Raw genomic sequence first — 20873 nt, 5'->3', positions numbered from 1 at the left:
AGTACTGCACATTGTCTTGCTGTTGATGATAGACATTACTTTTGTTAAAAGTGTAGTATCTTTATTATCAAACTTGATGTATATATGTACAGGACACATGTGCAAGGTATACGGGACTTGTTTCTCCACCAACCGAAGTGAACACCAGGCAATAGAGCTATCAAAGGGAGCTCCTACTTCAACAGATCAGTGAGTCCGACGATGATGATGTTTGATAGAGGAGCTCCACAGCCTGCGGGCGGTCAACATCAGCAAAACTTGCAGGTTGACAACAATTACGAGGAGAGGGCAGGTTCAGGCCGAATTCAACACAACACCCAGTGCCGGCTGTTTCAAATGTTGAAGCCGGTCAACGTAATCGGCCGGTTCATCGCAGGAGGAAAAGGCGCTCCCTTGCAGATCAAATTAGAGAAAATCAGGCTCTCTACAGGAGATTCCTGACAAAAAAGTTAAAAAAATACTCCGTGAACTTGGCGTAAAGCCTCGGTCTCACTTACTCCCGGCAGAGCCCAGGACCATCCCGGTAAGTTACCGGGATGATCCGGGACGATCCGGGATGAAATTATTGTTGCAGTCACACTTACCCCGGCAGCACTACGGTAGTTCCCTACTAACCACCCAGGATGCGCTCCGGATCATCCAGGCAGAGCCCAGGTGAAGCTACGGTTCATGCCGGTGCTTCCCCGGTCGTTCCCGGATGGCGCCGGAAGAGCCCCGGTTGACCCAGGCAGAGCCCCGGTCGATCCAGGCAGAGTCCCGGCAGAGCCCAGGACGATCCAGGCAGAGCCCAGGTAGAACCCCGGTGGATTGAAAACGCCCGAAAATGATAACATTGATACATAATTTTTATATAATACAATATCTATTAGTAATTCGTGATGATTTTCTGAAAAATCCTGATGCCATACTGGATAGAAGCGAAATGGGAAGGGTTTTAATACAAACAAACAAGTGCAATCATCGCAAACTGTCGTTATTCTTTTGAAATGATCCGGGCTTTGCCGGGGCTCTACCGGGATCAACCGTAGCTCTACCTTTATCCTCCGGGGCTCTGCCTGTAGTTACCGGGGCTCTGCCGGCATATACCGGGGCTCTACCGTAGCTCTACCGTAGCTCTACCGGCTCTATCATATCCCGGATCATCCCCGGTTTGTGCCGGCAGAGCTACGGTGCTTTCCCGGTATAACCCCGGTCGTTCCCGGCAGAGCTAAGGATGAAGCCGGCAAGGCTATACCTTCCCGGATCATCCCGGACCACCCCGGTAATATTAAATATTTTTTTGCCGGGATGTAAGTGAGACTGTAGCTTAAGCAGTGACAGCAGTGATGACAATTACGTTTAGTTCCACTTACTCACACATAAAAATGGTCATTTTGGTTATCTTTGTTGAAAAATTAACATGACAATAAAGTATATGAAATAAGAAACTTGTTTTGTTTTTAAGTCTATAAAAACATTTTGGTTATATTATATCTATTATTGTGTTGGTCGTTTATAGAAATAATATAGCAAACATAACCCTGTACAAAAACGCTGTATTCCAGTTTATGCGTATTGATCTTTATAATTATCTTATTTTCCACATATATGTTTTCAGAAAATCCCCAATTTTATTCAGTATTACGGAGTCCGTTTACGAAGTCCGTTTAAGGTAGAAAGGTCTAATAACATAGGTTGTTGCTTTGTTTGGTAGCAAGTACTGACAACTGCCTTTAAAGAAATGGCTCAATTAAATACAGCCAAAAATGACATGATCGACAACTCATGACCCGACGACGTTAAAATTGCTTTTTACGATGTTGCCACATTTCCCTAATTTATTTTCTTTCATTTTATAAACAAGTACTACGTTATGTGAGAAACGCAATATGTTAATCTTTGTCTTAATTGTTCGTGTCATTTTGAACAAGAAAATTGGTACGCTTCAGGTCATACTCGTCTAAAAGGGATGATTCGTGAATAGAGGTCATTTTGAAAGGTTATTGGTTACTGGTTCACATATTCAAAACACCATTTGGACACAACCATGACATCAGAGCACGCGTTTGTTATACCATATATAAGCCGCTTTCACAATTTCCAGTTTCATTATTACGGTTTGCGACCAAAGGACGAGAATTAAACATGTACGTGAAGATAGCGTTTGCTTTAGTGATCTGTGTCGGTAAGTGCTTGTTTATTGTTACACATGTAAATGGTTCTTTATTTTCAAAAGCGGTAATATATACATGAAATAAGCAGCAAACTTTACCGGTGTGGCATGAAATCTGCAAGAGCCGTGAAAAACGTGAGTGTGCACACCGGTACTAACTGGCTTATGGGTTGAGGTGGTTTTCGAGTGTGCATTTGTGTTCATTTATACTCGCCCCGGCTGCCCACATGGGCGAGTCCTCCAGAAGAGTATAAGTCATTTTAGATTTTGGAGGATAGTGCAATTACAGATACAGAAAGACGACCAAATTCCAGAAGCTTCTCCTTGTTCTTAAGCGTGTCAAGTGTTTAAGCACCCATATACGGAACCTCGATTTTAAGTCTCATCCGAAAGACTGATTACTAATTCAAGTTGGCTAGCTCGGGAATCGAACCCACAATGTCGAGATTACAAGTCTCGTGCTCTAACCGATTGAGCTATGCGGGCTGGCATAAAATGATGTTCGATATTTTTTACTTTACTTTTATAACTGGATTACACCGGAAGTTCTGAAGCTGTTCTCAAGTTGCCGCTGTTACTTATGTTTTCATTTTCACCCAGAAATAAATGCTGAAAAAATATATATATAATGGCAATTATATGAATAAATCTTTATTTAAAACATTACTATGATAATCAAGTCACAGGAACTTGAAATTCTATCAAATAACCAATATAAATGATAATATCCAAAAATACCCCTTATATACTTTTATATTTTTATGGGGGTAGATTTTGCATATTATCGTTAATATTGATATAATTTCAAGTTCCTGTGTTCAAGTAGACTTTTTTTATAGGGCAAGCAACAGTTTGATTCTAATTAATTTTCTTCTCTATCAAATTTAGGCATGAGTTTTGCTGAAGATTGTACGAATACTGACACCACAACTTGTGGGCACGTATTATGTTCCGATGGATATACACCTACTTGTGTAACGAATGTGTGCACGTGCGACCCAGCACCAGATAGATCAAGTAATTTTATACTTCAGAATTTTTATTATTATTTTTTTAATTCTATGTTATAATTGACACGTGAGTGAATCCATTGCTGCTTTGTCAAAGATACACAGTCTTTCTACCGAGTAGCAATCCATTTTTAAGTAAACATGCAAGTAGCTCTGACATAATTCCATAACTTTATAAGTTTGTTTGTTTATTTGTTTTATTTTCTTATACTGTTGTTGTTGTTATTGTTGTTGCTGTTGATTTTTTACTATCATTGTTTACATTTACGTTATGCGATAGTAAAGTTATCAGTCGATCCCAAAAGTGAAGGCTACCAGAATATTTACTGTTCATCAACAGTCACAAAAACTGTGCAAAAACCAGCCTTTATAACCAAATCTGGCATTGTAATCTATCCATTTTCCTACAATTATGTAAAAGGTCAAAGTCCAAAATATGATTTACCCACATTTTTGTTAACAAAAACATGAAGATAATCAACTTCAAAAAAAAATGGAGTCGTCTGTCAAACGAGATCTCGGGCGTCTTGCTATTTATTTTTAGTAATTAACCACGTGTTTTTTTAGAAACTGTTAATTTTCAAGCAATTATTATTATAAATATTGTGCGATGAAGTGAATATCTAATTTAATGGCCCTGGCTTATGTGATATTAACCGAGGCCGACGACATATACTTGGTTATTTACTTCTTCATAATACAATCACTCTCGAAGTTATCAAAAGTTGTTTTTATTATATAAAACATAATATAGCACCCTAACAAAGATAAAGAGACATCATCGTGGTTTGAAGACGCTTAAAAGAAAGAATTTTCATGATAAAAAAAATAATAATAAAATAAAAGAAGGTAAAGCACCGAGCTATCAGCGTTTATTCTTATTATATCAGCGTCAGCTTCATGGCGCCAAAGAACGCGTGTGGTCGTCCAAATGACCGTGGCTTTTAAATGACTATAGAAAAATCAAAAAAGTTTGTAGGAAATGAAAAATATTGAAATGTTAAGGCCGTTTTATTGCACGGATGTATATTTTTGAATACGTGTTTAGGTCTACCTTCTATGTCAGTCTATATTATGCTCCTAATGGGCGTTTTGCCCTCTACCAGAAGGCGACTGGCCACGTCCGGGGCGGGGTGGGAAAGAGGTCACCCATGATTTAAGAAATTAGTGATTTGTAAAGCTTTCGGATAATATTCTTCCAATATCACTATTTTCTTTATGGTTATTGAAAGATGCTTATGGTAGGCATGATGTCCCATGATATATTTATATTACAGCATGTGCAACCTTAAGTGACTGTGACGGTTACTGGGCCAGTGATCACTGTAGATTTAGGGACAGACACTGTATAGACGGACATTGCGAATGTCGGCGCCTATAGACAAGGTATTTTACTTGTTAAAAATATCGGTTTATTTCACGGGGGAAAAATGTTTTAAATCGTAGTTAGTACTATAATGAATCGAATATTCGAATTTAATTTAAACTTCGTATTCTAATATTCCTTAAGAGTGAGAATAATTGAGAAAATGTCATTGATTTTGCTAGTTTATTAATTTGTTTGTAAATAATGCAACTATTTGCATTCATTTCAAAATTTTGATTTAAATATTCGTTTTGAATGTTAATATTCAAATACAATTCGAAATTCGGATTCAAATATTCGTTTTGAATGAAAAAAAATGTTTTCGAATTCAATTACAAAAATTGGATTGATATATTCATTATGAATATAGTTAATCTGATTCAATTTAAATATATATGTTAAGAATGCAAATATTCAATTATAATTCAAATATTCGTTATGGATAAAACTATTCTAATCCAATACAAATATATTTAATAAAAGATAATATTCGAAATCAGTTTTTAAACCGCATTCATTATTCAGTGATGAACATATTCTAATACTCGTATATCTGTACCATCTCCTACGCAGTGATCTCCCCTTATCAGTACAACCTGCCAAGGGAGGTAATCACGATGAGGAGTTTGATATCTGTATTCTATCTTATGCACATGAAATAGGTGGTTATTGTTCTTTTCCAGTGCGTTTTGAAAGGGAAGGAATATTCAACACCATGGTCTTCTCGGATGAATTTTGTTCAAATGTTCAAAAATGTAGTGAAATCGTACTTTTAATGAAATAAAGTTTTAAAACAGTTATGAATCCTTTTGTGTCTAGTAACGTAGAATGTAATGTTTTGAATGTGCTTATTTACAACAAAAAACTGTTCCATGATACTAATATAGTGTGCTCTTCAATATATTTTCTTCACGTTCATAAACCTTTAATGCATATATATTATACAGCCACTTGAAATTACAAATTAAAAAAAAAGTTTTAGTTTTCACCAAGCAATGTGTGTTTGGTGCGTGTTGTCATTTTATTGTTTATACGAGATTAACTAACCCAATATTCATCTATAACAAACGTTTACAAGTCTAAGAAAATAAATGAAAATAAGATAAATCAAAGGGCTGCAAGCTCAGTGGTATTTTCTGATCCCTGCAATCTAAATCGTACTGTATATCTGTATGTGTTTTCCTGTATAAGTTTATTTTTATGTACTATAAGTCATCTTGCAGGGCACCAGAGTTTGATACATACGGAATTTTGCATAACTAGAGTTGCATCAAAAAATAATTTATGTTAATTTTTTTGATGATAGCCACACTTTATCCTTGCATGACGTGGCTATTTCCTTAACAAAGACACTAAAAAAAAAAAGAATTAAAAAAATGTTGACTCGACTGGGATTTGAACTCCAGATCTCTCACACACTAAACGAGCGCGTTACCCCTGCACCACGGAGAAGTTTTATAACCAAAAGCTGAATAAAATCAAGTCATTCTAAATTTAGAATTTCCGTTGCATTTCGGGTTAGGGTAATTTCGAGGTATTTTGTTCAGGGTAAACCTGTTGTTTAAAATTGAAGTAAATAATTTAGCAAAAATCTTCTCGCCCAAACAGTCCAACATGTAGAAACTATATATTCAACTACTCGCCAGTCAGATTTATTTGTGTAGTATTCGGTAATCGACATCGCTAAAAATAGCATTTTCATTGATTAAAGTCATATTCATCCGCGTAATTTGTGAGTGTGCATTTATTGACAACTCTATAAGCCAACGCTACTTTAAAAGTTTGAAGTGTAGTTATTTGTTGGACACTTGTAACAAAAAATTGTTCTTTCTTTTAAATTGCTGGTTTTTAAGCAGTTTTGAGTGAGAACTAATTTGCGTTGTTAGGACTGTTAGGAAATTTTGTGTTAGACCGTGAATGGTAGCTATGTATTATCTGATCTGCGATCAGAAAATACAAAAAAGGAAATAAGAAATAAAAGAAAGAAAATGATTATACCATGAAATGATTGCTACAATAACATGGCGCATAAGAATTGTGTTGGCTTTAAATGCATGGGGTTTATAACATTACAGTTCAATCGAATAACTCATTCTCACAGCTACTTTGAAATTATTTTAAGTGATAAAAGGACAGAAAAACCTCTTTCTTACATTAAATATAGCGTTTATATAGTCTCAGATTTTCATGAATTTCGATGTCAATTGACATTATGACATATTTGATGTCTGGAAATACTCCGAAGTGCATTGCACTAGTCTGCGACTGTTCCTTGCACTATTGCAAACTTTCATGATTTTTGATACCATGGGAGATAATGACATTTTTGATGTGTAATCACCCTCCGGTCCGGAGTTTCTGATACGTTTACAGACTGTCAGTTATTTTGTTGTCAATCGAGATAATCAGAAATAATCATATTGTCTAGAAACATCCCTGGTCATTAACTGCTTCTTGTCCCATCGCTACCTTTTAGGAATTGTTTGTGCAAATGGAACTGAGGTCATTCTTGGCTAAGACAACCATATCAAACTTAATGTTACATTATCACCAAGAAAACTATATAATCTACTTTTATAATTCATCTTAATAAAAATGTTAAAAGTAAAAAGAAAATTAATCTTCTTAAACGAACAGGAACATTATATCAGAAAATCAGCATTTCTTTTATCATGGGAAATTGAAAATTAAGAGGGGCGAGTTTCAAACAGCGATCGATTATGCAATAATTACCCCCTCTTCAAATTTTAACAATGACTGATTTTCACAAATATAGTTTATCTTTTTTAAAAACTAGTGTTTTACTCGTACATTGTATCTTTTTAAAGTTACGCTCATTAACATTTTCTTTTGTCTTGTATTCTTATGACATAATTATCTTATTTGACATGGTTCTTTATTATCAATGGGAGTTAACTGCGGAAAAAAAATTATCATAACTGGCCTTAAATAAATTAGAACGTGCTATTAATAGACGTTTTTTTTTATAAACGGAAGTAAGGTAATGAGAGATAAACGTGTAGGTCATATGATTTGATTAAATTAAACACACGATATTTTATAATTGATCTTGATCAATTTGGAAAGCTTATATAAAGTAAACTGTATAACCAAAAACTGGAAAGGTAAGAAATATTTTTTCATCAAATTTGATTGATATTTTTTTCAATTGTTTACGTGTTTAAATATGGTGCTTGAGGAGGGGGGCGTGACCAGTAGGGCTGTAGATTGTACTTTCCAGTACCAGGAACAAGGCTCAACAAATCGAGCCTGCAACTTTAAATTTTGCCGTTTTGGGCGCTCTTCGGCAATCCTGTCAGATTCATTTTAAACATGCAGACAGGAAAGTAAAGGTAACTATTTCATTCACCATGTAACATATAGTCAGTGAAGAAAAATGAAATAGAAAAAAACGGAATCCCTTAAGAATCTTGAAACGACAAACTAAACATGTTGCATGCTAGGTTTGATTGTGCCTGTTCATGATGGATACTGCAAAGTGCAATACTGTCCATGCCCCTTAGCACCGGCTTAAGCAGAAGTCAACATTAAAACATGAAATAAAAAACATTCGAAGATGTGTTCATGCGGCAGTTATTATGAAAACTACAATGAGACACTTACGTGTCATTCCATGAAAAGTGACGTATCACAAAATGGTCCCCAAGTCAAAGAAAGTGTGTTGCTTAAACGATAAAAACAAACGGCGGAACTAAAGCCAATGAAATGTTGAAAGGTCTTAAATTCTACAGCTTGTAAAATGTAGCCTACATAACACAGATAAGATGTTAGAAGAAAAATCTAATGAAACAAGCACAATATCGTAAATGTTAATCGCGTTAGAATGTAAAAGGAAAGTGTGGTGTTGTAAACCTGAGTGTGTCAAGTTGATGCAGTTACATTCTCAACTTCATGATGCACAGCATTAAACGTATTGTGTACGTTCTATCGTTTACATTTCTACATGTCGCAAATTTGAAGTTATACATTTATAAATACAGTTTGCAATTTATCTAAGTTGCATGTTTACAGCTTTCATTTTATCAAATCGAGATAATCAAAATGCTTAATACCAGTGCAGTATGTAACTCTCGGATCGACAATTAGATTTTACTAATCTGCTTAGTAGAACCGAAGTATGCATTGTCAAGTTTCAATGGCTGGATTTTTGGCAACGAATAGCCTCTATATATTTTTGCATCAATCATCATCAAACTTGGTCAGGATGCTTGTCTAGGTGAAAGCTCGGATGAGTTCGAACATGGGTCATTTCAGATGAAAAACTAGGTCACCGGAGCTAAAAATAGAAAAACCATGTTTACACTCTAGAGATCACAATTTTGCCTCAATCATCATCAAACTTGGTCAGGATGTTTGTCTAGGTGATAGCTCGGATGAGTTTGAACATGGGTCATCTCAGATGAAAAAGTAGGTCACCGGAGCTAAAAATAGAAAAACTTTGTTAACACTCTAGCGGTCACATGTTTGCATCAATCATCATCAAACTTGATCAAGATGTTTGTCTAGGTGATAGCTCGGATGAGTTCGAACATGGGTCATCTCGGATGAAAAACAAGGTCATAGGAGCTAAAAATAGAAAAACCTTGTTAACACTCTAGTGGTCACAATTTTGACTCAATTGTCATCAAACTTGGTCAGGAAACTTGTCTAGGTCATTGCTGGGAATAAATCGAACATGGGACATCTCGGATGAAAACTAGGTCACAGGAGCTAAAAATAGAAAAATCTTGTTAACACACTCGTGGCTACTGTTGTGATCCAAATATTCTGTTAATTGGTCTGAAAGTTTGTTTAAATGATTTCTAAGTCAAGATGGAACATGGGTCATCTTTGATGAAAAACTAGGTCACACCGCCCAAATATGGAAAAACCTTGTTAACATTCTAGTGGTCACATTTTCGACTAAATTATCATCAAACTTGGTCAGGATGCTTGTCTAGGTAATTGCATGGATGAGTTCGAAATCGCATGTGAAACTAGGTCACCAGAGCTTAAGATAGAATAACCTTGTTAACACTCTAGCGGTCACATTTTTGCATCAGACATCATCAATCTTGGTCAAGATGCTTGTCTTGGTGATAGCTCGGATGAGTTCGAATATGGGTCATCTCTGATGAAAAAGTAGGTCACCGGAGCTAAAAATAGAAAAACCTTGTTCACACTCTAGCGGTCACATTTTTGCATCAATCATCATCAAACTTGGTCAGGATGCTTATCTAGTTGATAGCTCGGATGAGTTTGAACATGGGTCATCTAGGATGAAAAAGTAGGTCACCGGAGCTAAAAATAGCAAAAAACCTTGTTAACACTCTAGCGGACACATTTTTTCACCAATCATCATCAAACTTGGTCAAAATGCTTGTGTAGGTGATAGCTCGGATGAGTTTGAACATGGGTCATCTCAGATGAAAAAGTAGGTCACCGGAGCTAAAAATAGAAAAACCTTGTTAACACTCTAGCGGTCACATTTTTGCATCAGTCATCATCAAACTTGGTCAAGATGCTTGTCTAGGTGAAAGCTCGGATAAGTTCGAACATGGGTCATCTCGGATGAAAAACTAGGTCACAGGAGCTAAAAATAGAAAAACCATGTTAACACTCTAGAGGTCACAATTTGCCTCAATCATCATCAAACTTGGTCAGGATGTTTGTCTAGGTGATAGCTCGAATGAGTTTGAACATGGGTCATCTCGGATGAAAAAGTAGGTCACAGGAGCTAAAAATAGAAAAACCTTGTTAACACTCTAGCGGTCACATTTTTACATCAATCATCATAAAACTTGATCAAGATGTTTGTCTAGGTGATAGCTCGGATGAGTTCGAACATGTATCATCTCGGATGAAAAAGTAGGTCACAGGAGCTAAAAATAGAAAAAACCTTGTTAACACTCTAGTGGTCACAATTTTGACTCAATTGTCATCAAACTTGGTCAGGAAACTTGTCTAGGTCATTGCTGGGAATAAATCGAACATGGGACATCTCGGATGAAAAACTAGGTCACAGGAACTAAAAATAGAAAAATCTTGTTAACACTCTAGGGGCTACTGTTGTGATCCAATTTTCTGTTAATTGGCCTGAAAGTTTGTTTTGATGATTTCTAAGTCAAGATGGAACATGGGTCATCTTGGATGAAAAACTAGGTCACACCGCCCAAATATGGAAAAACCTTGTTAACATTCTAGTGGTCACATTTTCGACTGAATTATCATCAATCTTGGTCAGGATGCTTGTCTAGGTAATTGCTTGGATGAGTTCGAAATCGCATGTGAAACTAGGTCACCGGAGCTAAAAATAGAAAAATATTGTTAACACTCTAGTTGCTACTGTTTTGATACAAGTATCCTGGAAATTGGTCTGAAAGTTTGTTTTGATGATTTCTAGGTCAAGTTTGAATATGTGGCACCTGGGTAAAAAACTAGGTCGCACTGCTCAAATATGGATAATCCTTGTTAACATTTTAGTGGTCACATTTTTGACTCACCTGTCATAAGACTTGGTCAGAATGCTTGTCTAGGTAATTGTTTGGATGAGTTTGATAAGTCAGGTGAGCGATCTAGGGCCATCATGGCCCTCTTGTTTAATTTTTGCGTTGACCTTTTGCTGCACCAATAATTTGAAGTAAATTAAAATGAATATAGTTTATCTTGAACAAGATTTTTGAATTGTGATATGCCTGATAACAGGTTTAACAAAGGACGATAACAACGTCACATATGTAAGATAAATACGATTGGACTTTGTTTCTTTAAATACTCGTACTTTGAAAGTCAAATCATTTCTTCTTTTTTTTCTTTTCGAAGTGGTATGTGTTTGCATTTTTAATTGAAATTATTATCAAATATATCTATTTGTTGTAAATCCTTTTTAAAACTGAATTAATGGTTTGCAAAGTACACAAGTAACCTTCGATTAAAAAATAACAACCGCCATCAATCACTTCAGCAAGAATCTATCATTTAAACATGACATGATATCGTTATCGTGCCATTGTGATTTTACAATTCTAATATTGTGGATTTTTTAACCACAAAAGCATCGCGTCTCACATCGTTGGCTTACCATCTCGTTTTCCCCATCGTGTCGTCACGTGGTCAGCATTGGAGGCCTTCCATTGTGCTAATTTTTAGATTTATATGTCCCAACATTGGCCTACCAACTCGTTTTCAACATCGTGCCCCCTCGTGTTCACCATCGTAGGTCTATCATCGCATTTTCACAAACACACCATCGCGTCATTACAATCGTGCCATTGCAATTTTATATTATTACTATCGCTTTACGATGGTAATGTGCAGTGATACATGCTCTTTCGGACTATATCTAAGTGACTTGTTATTCTTTATAGATTATAGTATTTCTTCTTGGCCCACTGTCAGTGTTTGTCATTTGTCTTAATTATAAATCGTAATCAACTACTTTTTTCGATAATGGATATTATGATTCAACAAGGGGACACTTAATTTATTTATTTATATTTCTTATAGATCTACATGTAAATAGATTTTTTATGAGTCAGTCATGAATAAAAATTGATAAGACTGAGAAATACAATGCAGAAATTTAGTTGAGGCTAAGCGTAGTTGTGGGAAGGAAGTAAGCTGATTCAAAGATTTAAAGAAATGCATGCGCAGGACCATATCACCGTCCGGTTAGATCAATATAAAAATACTTGGACTGTGAATCGGGCGACACAGTGTGATTTCCGGACGTTGAAGATGACTTTCGTTATACTTGATCAAAAAGGAAAATAGTCGAGTAATCGTTATCTTAAGCTCTCAAATGCGGTAACTACTTAAAGATTTTTTAGACATGTTTAGATATGAGTCAATGCTTAAATATACATTCTTTTTTATTTTATATTAATTCAGACATGGCCGTATCAGGACGTAAACAAAGAGACCTGCTAGGATCAATAGCAGCAGGATCAACAGAAGACTTTGATTACTGTTGTGAGCCATGTCTTACCACAGGTCAGCACGTAGAGGCCCATGGATTTTGCGTGACTTGTCAAGAGTACCTTTGTTGTAACTGTCTTGATTGTCACAAGAAGGCAAAACTATCTCGGAGTCACCAAATTCTAAGAAAATGTGATTTTGATAAGCTCCATGCAATGCAACAACCATACAACGAATGCACCGAACATTGTTCAATTCACAGAAAAGAAATTATCAATTTTTATTGTCCATCACACCATGCGCTCGGATGTAAAGATTGCATACATTCAGACCATAGAACGTGTAAAATTGAATACATTCCTGAGAAATGCGCAGGTATTGCAGAAGACAAGCAATTTGATGACGTCATGCAGAAACTCGATGAAAAAATAAAAGAAGCAGAAGAAATTTCTAAGAAAGCTAAACGTTGCAGGAGTGATTTAAATGATAACAATAAAGAAATCATCAACGCAATTACAGACTTTCGAAAAGAAATAAACGACTGTCTCGATAGTATGCAACAAGATGTTTTGAAATATGCTAAAGGCATTAAGTCAAACACTCACAATATTGTTCAACATGTCCTTGATAAATGCGGGAATATTATTTCCTATATTAAAAGCTTGCAGTCAAGACTTCGTTCTAGCAGGGCAAGTCATCAAAATGGTCAAGTCTACGTTGATATTAAGCGTTCTGAGTCTACACTGAAATCTGATGAACTAAATGAAGTCCAAGAAACATTAATGAACACCAATTTGTGCTATTCATTTAAACGAAATGTTGATCTCGAAACCTTATTGTCTACGAAAAAGCTCTTTGGTGAAATTGTCAATCATCCTCGTAACGAAGCTACAAAGAAAACAAAATATGTTGATAATCTGGTCGAAATACAAGATATCAATGTAAAAACTAAGTCAGACAAAATGAGTTGTAATATTACGGGATGTGCTGTTATAAACATGAACAAATTAGTTCTAGCTGATTTCAACAACAGAAAGGTAAAATTGATATCTATAGAGAACAGACTTGTACAAGAAGAGAAAGTTCTAGAGTCAGCGCCATGGGATATTACTGCAATGTCTCAGGACCAGTTCGCAGTAGCAATTCCTGGTATCGAAAAAATAGTTGTCATGACAACAGACGTCAAGCTATCATGTGTCAACAGAATTAAAGTGGATAGGGAATGCTATGGTATAGACTTTAACCAAGATTGTCTTTATGTTGCTTGTTTGTCTCCTCCTAGTGCCATTGTACTGAATACAAAAGGTGATATCATGAATGATATCAATCTTAGCTTTCTCAATATTCTTACCCCGTATATTGCCGTAAAAAATGATTCACAGCTACTGTACATCAGTGACTTTGAAAATGACAGAATAGTAAGTGTATCATTAGAAGCAGATATTAAAGATACATATAAACATGAAGATCTTGAACGACCATATGGAATGTTGGTATTAGATGACGGGTCATTGCTTGTCTGCAGTTCTTATAATGGAACAATTTGTCAAGTGAGAGAAGACTTGAAGCAAGTTAAGATCATGCATGAAAATATATTCCGTCCGAAATCGTTATGTTTCAGTAGACACTATGATGAAGTATATGTTGGTTGCCGTAGTAACCAGTTTAAAGTTTTGTCCACAAAATGATCAACAACACTGTCATTTATTTAGAACATGGTATATTTCTTTAAAGGTGTTTCGTGAAAGTGCTTAAAAAGAACGAGAAATTATAAATAGATACAAGTCTTGATGGAACCAAATTCTTTGCTAAATTCTTTCATATGTTATTTGATCAATCTTATTGTACCTGATTATTTTAGTAATGATGTACCAGTAAAATGTTTCAAAACGATTAAATGAATTAATGTTAAAAAAATTACTTAACAGACAGCAATGAAGCGGCAGAATATTAAGTTTCGTATGTGTATTTATCGAAAGGCAGAACAAATCTTCAGATTATGAAATCATTAAAACGTTTGTTTTATTATTAAGATGAATCTTAAAGGAACTCAACTGGTTTCAAAAAACCTTAACACATAAGATTTGTAATTATTTCTCAGATCAAGAAATCTCTTCAAATGGAATTACAAACATTTTCAAATGATGATAAAGAAATATACTCAGAGTTAAATTGACTTTTGGCACGATTTTTACCTCAGTTTGTGTGAAAAACATTTCAACGCTTTTTATTATACGTTTTTTATTCATTATTATTATCATAAAAAGGTTAGTAATACTCAAAGTTAAATTGAAAATTGATTTATTTATTATTGTCATTTTGTACAAAAACGATTATGTTGGGTAAACGGAGAGAGAAATATTTGGACATTTGGACATTGCACAAAGATAAAAATATAATAATCAAAAATAAATAAAGGAAGAAAGTGAGTACAGTCACTTTAATCTTGGTTAGGTCAAAAATGAGTTTAGATCATAACGATGGTATGAATATTTTCATTTATTTCATTGTATTGATCAGTTGGTTACTCAGCCCAGTGTTTGTGATTATAGAATATCAATGTTGACATTATGAACAAATATATATATAGAACTTCTTTCGTAGAAATAATGTATATTTTGAAAAATTAATCATCTAATCATGAAATTAACTGTATCAAATATATATGCGAACTTTAATTTCTGGTGCATTGATTTTAAAAGATGTGTCATAATCTGAAGGAAATAACATTTCTGTGTTCATATTTTAATACATATTTACTTAAATACACTTTTATGTGTGACATTTAACTTTACATGTATGCTTGTATGTTCATTTCTTTTTGTAAATATAATTTTGCTTCATCTCAATCAGTTCTGTTCATTATTTATATATTTACAGCAATAATGTCCCGCGATAGGGGTTCTAGTAAAGAAAATCAACATAAGTAACGATAAATACAACAGCATGATGGTAGTACGTAAACCATTATACATGTATTTCAAACCTTGTTCTGAGTCCTAAAGTTCCATATCAAATCCATATACTACTCCAAGTATCAGATTCTTTAATATAGTATTAAAAAAACACAGTTGATTTTGGGTACATTTTTTAATTCAATATATTTTATGTGATGGCGAGAAAATAACGAGTTTAATGTATTTTTCGATTTTCTTCAAAACAGTTTTGAATTTCATAAAAAACATGGTTAAAGAAGTTAAAAACTTATCATGTGAATGGCATGATTTCGGCTTTACAAATAGGGGATCTGGTGCACATCTTGATACGCGGCAATGTATATTTTTACCAATGTTAAACTTTGAGACCCATGTTTTGTTCATCCAACGCTCCCCCCTCCAACTCCCCACACCCGGTGAATATTGTAGATGATTAACTGAGATGATGCTGCCAATTTCAGTGCGATACTTGTGATGAATGAGATTGGGGGATTTACCATTTCACATTGATAGGTTTAAACTTTGTTTAAACTTTGGTAGTATTTCTAAATGCAAGCATTTATCCAATTTCTTATCTTTAATGTTAATTCAGTACATTACATAACAAAATGTGCCAAAATAATCTTCCTTTAAATAGCCAAAATTATATCAACTTTGTAATCGAAAAGGAATCCTTAAAACGTTTAAGTCATTGCGGGTTTCAAAATTATCTTTATCATCTTAAATTTGTTTTACAAAAAAGTATACAAGCCCCGATCGAAGATATATTGAATTTTATTGAACATTTTTGAGACATCGAATTCTTACGGTTTAAGTTTGTCACATTTTAGTTCATAAACCTTGTCATATTTTGATAAAAGTACGGAACGGACGTTTTGAGCATGTTTTCAGTCATATTTGTCCAAAAGAAGCGTATCGTGAATAAAGATCAAAGCTCAAATGTAATAAATTGTTACTTTACACGAGAAAAAAAAATCTATTTATAGAATCTAACGCACGCACCTCTCATACCATATCATATAAAAGCCATTTTCACAACTAGCAGTTCCATTCTGACAATTTGTTGCCTAAAGGACGTCATATAAACATGTACGTGAAGATAGCCTTTCTTTTAGTTGTCTGTATCGGTAAGTACATGTTTATCTTCCGTATAAAATATGTTGATAGCTGCTGTACTTTTTTTCTTTTTTCTAAAAATACTGTTTTTATTTCCTTTTTGATTATTCGTTTGTTATTATTATTAACGGATTTTTGTTTCAAACGGGCACTGTAAAATTTGTATGTTTACTTTTAAAGAAGAACTCTTATGTCATAATTCAGTGCACCACTTTAATCATTGGCGGTGACCTGGCTAGACCAAATGTTTATTTTCAAGTTGTTATGTCACAAATTAGACTTTGATATGATAATAAAAGGCGATGATTATGGTCCCGCGAGAAGCAAATGTTTCGCCTACAACAACCGTTACAGTTTATCTTAGCTCATACATGGCTACAATAAATGCAGCATGCACAAGTAACAATGCATTAAGACATTGGTAGAATATTTCCTAGTTTATTGATAAAAAGTCATATGCAATCCTTCAAATAGCAGTGTTTATATTTTGTTGGTTGTAAAATATGTTCATATACGTTTCATTTGTGTAAAGTGGCAGAGATCTACTCTTATTTACTAAATAAAGCCCGCTCTATATAATTATGACTATCCATAGAAGTTCAGGATAAAATCATATCAATTTACAGTCAATTGTTCCCATGAAGGCCGTATTTTGTAACAATTCAAATAATGAAAAAATACATACATGTAATCATATTTAACAATGATATTTTATTATATTTTTTTACATAATTGTAGTTTCATTTAATAGATGCGTCCTTGAATGAGGTGACTGACTGACAATAAAATATTAACCTTATCTCCTTAAGCCGGTTCCCAAGACTAGCTCGTTTCATTTATTTGATCGAGGCAACAATCCCGCTCTTATAAGATACTCGTTCGTGTTAGAAATAACACACAATAATCCTTCAAATGTAAAACTGGAGAGTGGCCCAATGAATTTGAAAACGTATGATTAATAAAAATTCACTAATATATCCAGGCATCTCTGCGGCAGAAGACTGTATCAACACGGATACCACAACATGCGGACATTTAATGTGTGCACCCGGATTTACGCCAACTTGTGAATCAAATATTTGCACATGTAACACAGCTCCCGACCAATCAGGTTAAACGATTAAATGCCGTTACCTTATTAGGTTACTTATCAAGATTGCCAACTTCTTCTTCATCACTTGTGTTTAAACTTCATTCATTTTAATTGTTGCGGCACTATTTTAATATAACAGTGCGTTTTACAGTTCTCTAGTATACAAAGTTGGCCCCTTTTTACGAGCAAAGGGCTTTGGATTAAAATCTAATCTGTCTGGAAATTTGGATACAATAAATAGACCAAGTATCTACTCCAATTATTCATTGAATATCACAAAAAGGTGATCCTAATATGAATTCCTCTATATTATGCATAAACTATATATAAATATTAAAGGCTTATTTAAACCATAAAAGGCAATACTTTTTATATCTCGAAGTTTATTTATTATTATTTCAAGTGTTTAATTTACGATACTCATTTGTCATCTTTTGCGTTTTGGCTATTGCATGCTTAAGTTTTCAGTATGGAAGACATTATATCACATTGTTATAACATTAAAACACAGCAACATGGGTTTGCCTTTTACATAGATATTTGTATTAATTTCTGTGACTTTATGAGCATTGAATATTAAAATCTTGAACTTTCGATAAATAAGTAAAGTGAAGACCCTTGTCATGCAAATGCCGCAATAATCAAGAGCCACATAAACCGTGTCAACTTGATGCTTTTAGAACAAATATGTGACAAATGATGCCGGACTTCAACAAGCTATACATAAATAAAATGAGTAAATGTTATCTTTTAATTAATACATGTACATATGTATTTCAGCGTGCAATAGCTTGGATGACTGCCATAATTACTGGTTTGGAAATCACTGTAGACATAATAGCAGACATTGTATCGATGGCCATTGTGAATGTCGACGTCTTAATTGATATGGTAAATAAAATGAACAATGAACATTATACCAAGATTAGAGCTTATACATTTTTATTCACTAAAGCACGACGAAAGAAAATATTTTAAATTGAACTAAAACAATACATACTTTATACAAACTCATTTATTGACCAAAGTACTATTATATTAAATAAAAAACCGATCATCTATTGTACAACCAGGAACATTTATTATCAATTCCACGAAAAAAAGAAAGCAATGGAAAATGATGAATCAGTGAAAGCTAGTTCAAAAATTTATGAACAACTTCAGCATATTATCACACTTATTCATGATGACATCGCGGGATTTTCTAGAAGAACAGAAAAATGTTAAATCAAGATATTGTTTTGATGGTTTTAAACGAAACGTATGATTCGGCAATTTATTTCTTTTACAGGATGTCATGATCCTGAACATTCAACACATGGGATTTTATATTCAGGGAATATTGATATTTATTAAGAAAATAAATTTGTAAAAAATGAAATGAATTCCGGGACCTTATTCTCTTTTTTTCTTTTTACTTTGTTACCCTTAAGTTAATAAACTTTTGTTATCCTATATATTGTTTGATTGATTGATTGTTATTAATTATAGACGATTGAATGTTTTGCATTTTGATTTAAGAACTAAAATTGGTAGACGGTCTTACATGACAAACGTGTACATATTTGTTCATCTCACCTCAATTAAATAAATTCACAAATAATTCGCTTTTCAGCCAATCAAAGCAACATTAAATGTATTTTAAAACGGCCTTATATTTCAACACACGGGCTTGTCATTTTTAAAAGTTTTTAAAAGGCTATAATTTGTTAATTATTTATTAATAATTTTCTATTTCTATATGGTGAATTATGAAGATAAATGTTTTAATGAATTATGAATACATATACAAATGTAGTTTTTTAAACACAGAACTGTAATGTGAAAAAAATGAAATAGAAAAAAAAATCCTGGTTATAATTATGAAGAAAAAATCTGATGGTGTTCAAGGACTTATCAAACAGGCATTTGACACTAATTGTATCCCATTTAAAGTAGAAACACTCACCGTCGCTGTCGATGTGCTGACTATTACCAAGGGAAAAAGCTACATAGAGGCAAAACGATGTGAAATGGTACTACAATGCGTAAGCCCATTGTATGTAAAGACTGTTTAAACGGCGGTGAGAGGTACTCAACATTTTTGCTGGGACTACGAGGAAGAGTGCTGGGTTGCGTGAGCGCTACCCCCCCCCCCCCCCGCAACCCCCTATAAACACAGACGACTTGTGAAGCAGATACTGGGCTGGAATAACAACTTCATATTGAATTTTTTCTCACGAAAGTTATCGTATATAATTCTCATTAATAGTTCGTGTATCCAGAAAAGGCCCATATTGATGTAAATGGTTCTATGAAGCTACATTTTGAATTTAACTGTTTCAAATATTCATAAAATTAATGAGATGTATATTTGCATTTTCTTACAAAACATTTCTTGAGAAAAAAATGTTTACCTAGTTTTAAGCAATATGGCCATCTATATGTTGAAAAATACTAATCGTGTCTAGAATTATTTATTATCTGGTATAGATATGTAATATCGGATCGTGTATCTGGTCCCTTACCAACATACACGCTCGTATAATGCTATCATGGTTTTTTGTCGCGTATGATACTTAAATATATACTATGCTCATCTGTGGGTAAAATGTTTTAATCGTAGAAACTTATTGAAATCTATGAAAAGCATTCGCTAAAACGGGTCAAGTAAAGTTGGACCTTTGTTACAAAAACTACCAGTTTTTTTAATTACACTGTACATTCAACCTATATTATGCAGATTTAAAAACATTACATTTCTACTTAATGTTAAGTCAACCCGTGTTTATTTTATTCACACAAAGAGACTGTGTGACAGTTGAAATGTTTTCAAATATCTAATGTGAGCATAGTATATCTACATAGTACTATCAGCATTATTTATTATGGTTTTGTATACCTTCATCATTTATAAAATTCATTTAAAAACGATATTGGAAAATAAACGACAAAGCAATAAAATTAATACAATTTATTATGGTACATGTATTTCAGATTAGATTATAAATAATTCGCAGTTCTTTGGCAATTTCATTGCAGTATAAAGAATTTGATCTACATTGTACGAAACGAAAATTATTAACGAATTAAATATATCCAGGTCATATTTTGATAAGAGAATTGACTACTTGTTCATGTCTACGGTCAAAGTCATGATTATGTCTAAAAGCAGTCTATCTTGAATAGCGATCAAAGCTCAAATGTCATAAGACGTTAATGTACACTTGTCATAAGGTGTAAAAGCCACCTACACGATCACAATATTTCATTATGACGATTTGCTCTTACATCTTACAGGATG

At 33.9% G+C, this 20873-nt stretch overlaps 1 protein-coding gene and 2 long non-coding RNA genes across 3 annotated transcripts; all 3 read left to right on the top strand.

Moving 5' to 3' along the window:
• The first annotated feature begins 2008 nt into the window (after positions 1-2008).
• Positions 2009-5325, top strand: LOC132735783 (uncharacterized). Its single transcript, XR_009626497.1, has 4 exons — positions 2009-2164; positions 3041-3169; positions 4440-4548; positions 5212-5325. It is a non-coding gene; the product is annotated as an uncharacterized LOC132735783 (long non-coding RNA).
• A 2203-nt stretch (positions 5326-7528) lies between these two features.
• On the top strand, positions 7529-15272 carry LOC132735785 (uncharacterized). Its single transcript, XM_060722773.1, has 2 exons — positions 7529-7653; positions 12419-15272. The coding sequence occupies exon 2, from the start codon at positions 12421-12423 to the stop codon at positions 14131-14133; it is 1713 nt and encodes a 570-aa protein (XP_060578756.1). The 5' UTR covers positions 7529-7653; positions 12419-12420; the 3' UTR covers positions 14134-15272.
• Positions 15273-16350: 1078 nt separating this feature from the next.
• Positions 16351-18988, top strand: LOC132735784 (uncharacterized). The gene is made up of 4 exons (XR_009626498.1): positions 16351-16508; positions 17480-17608; positions 18371-18481; positions 18882-18988. It is a non-coding gene; the product is annotated as an uncharacterized LOC132735784 (long non-coding RNA).
• Positions 18989-20873: the final 1885 nt, after the last annotated feature.

Source organism: Ruditapes philippinarum, unplaced genomic scaffold, assembly GCF_026571515.1.
Source record: "Ruditapes philippinarum isolate M1 unplaced genomic scaffold, ASM2657151v2 ctg839_1_1_1_1, whole genome shotgun sequence".
Taxonomy (NCBI): domain Eukaryota; kingdom Metazoa; phylum Mollusca; class Bivalvia; order Venerida; family Veneridae; genus Ruditapes; species Ruditapes philippinarum.
This window is presented reverse-complemented; position numbering and strand designations above follow the sequence as displayed.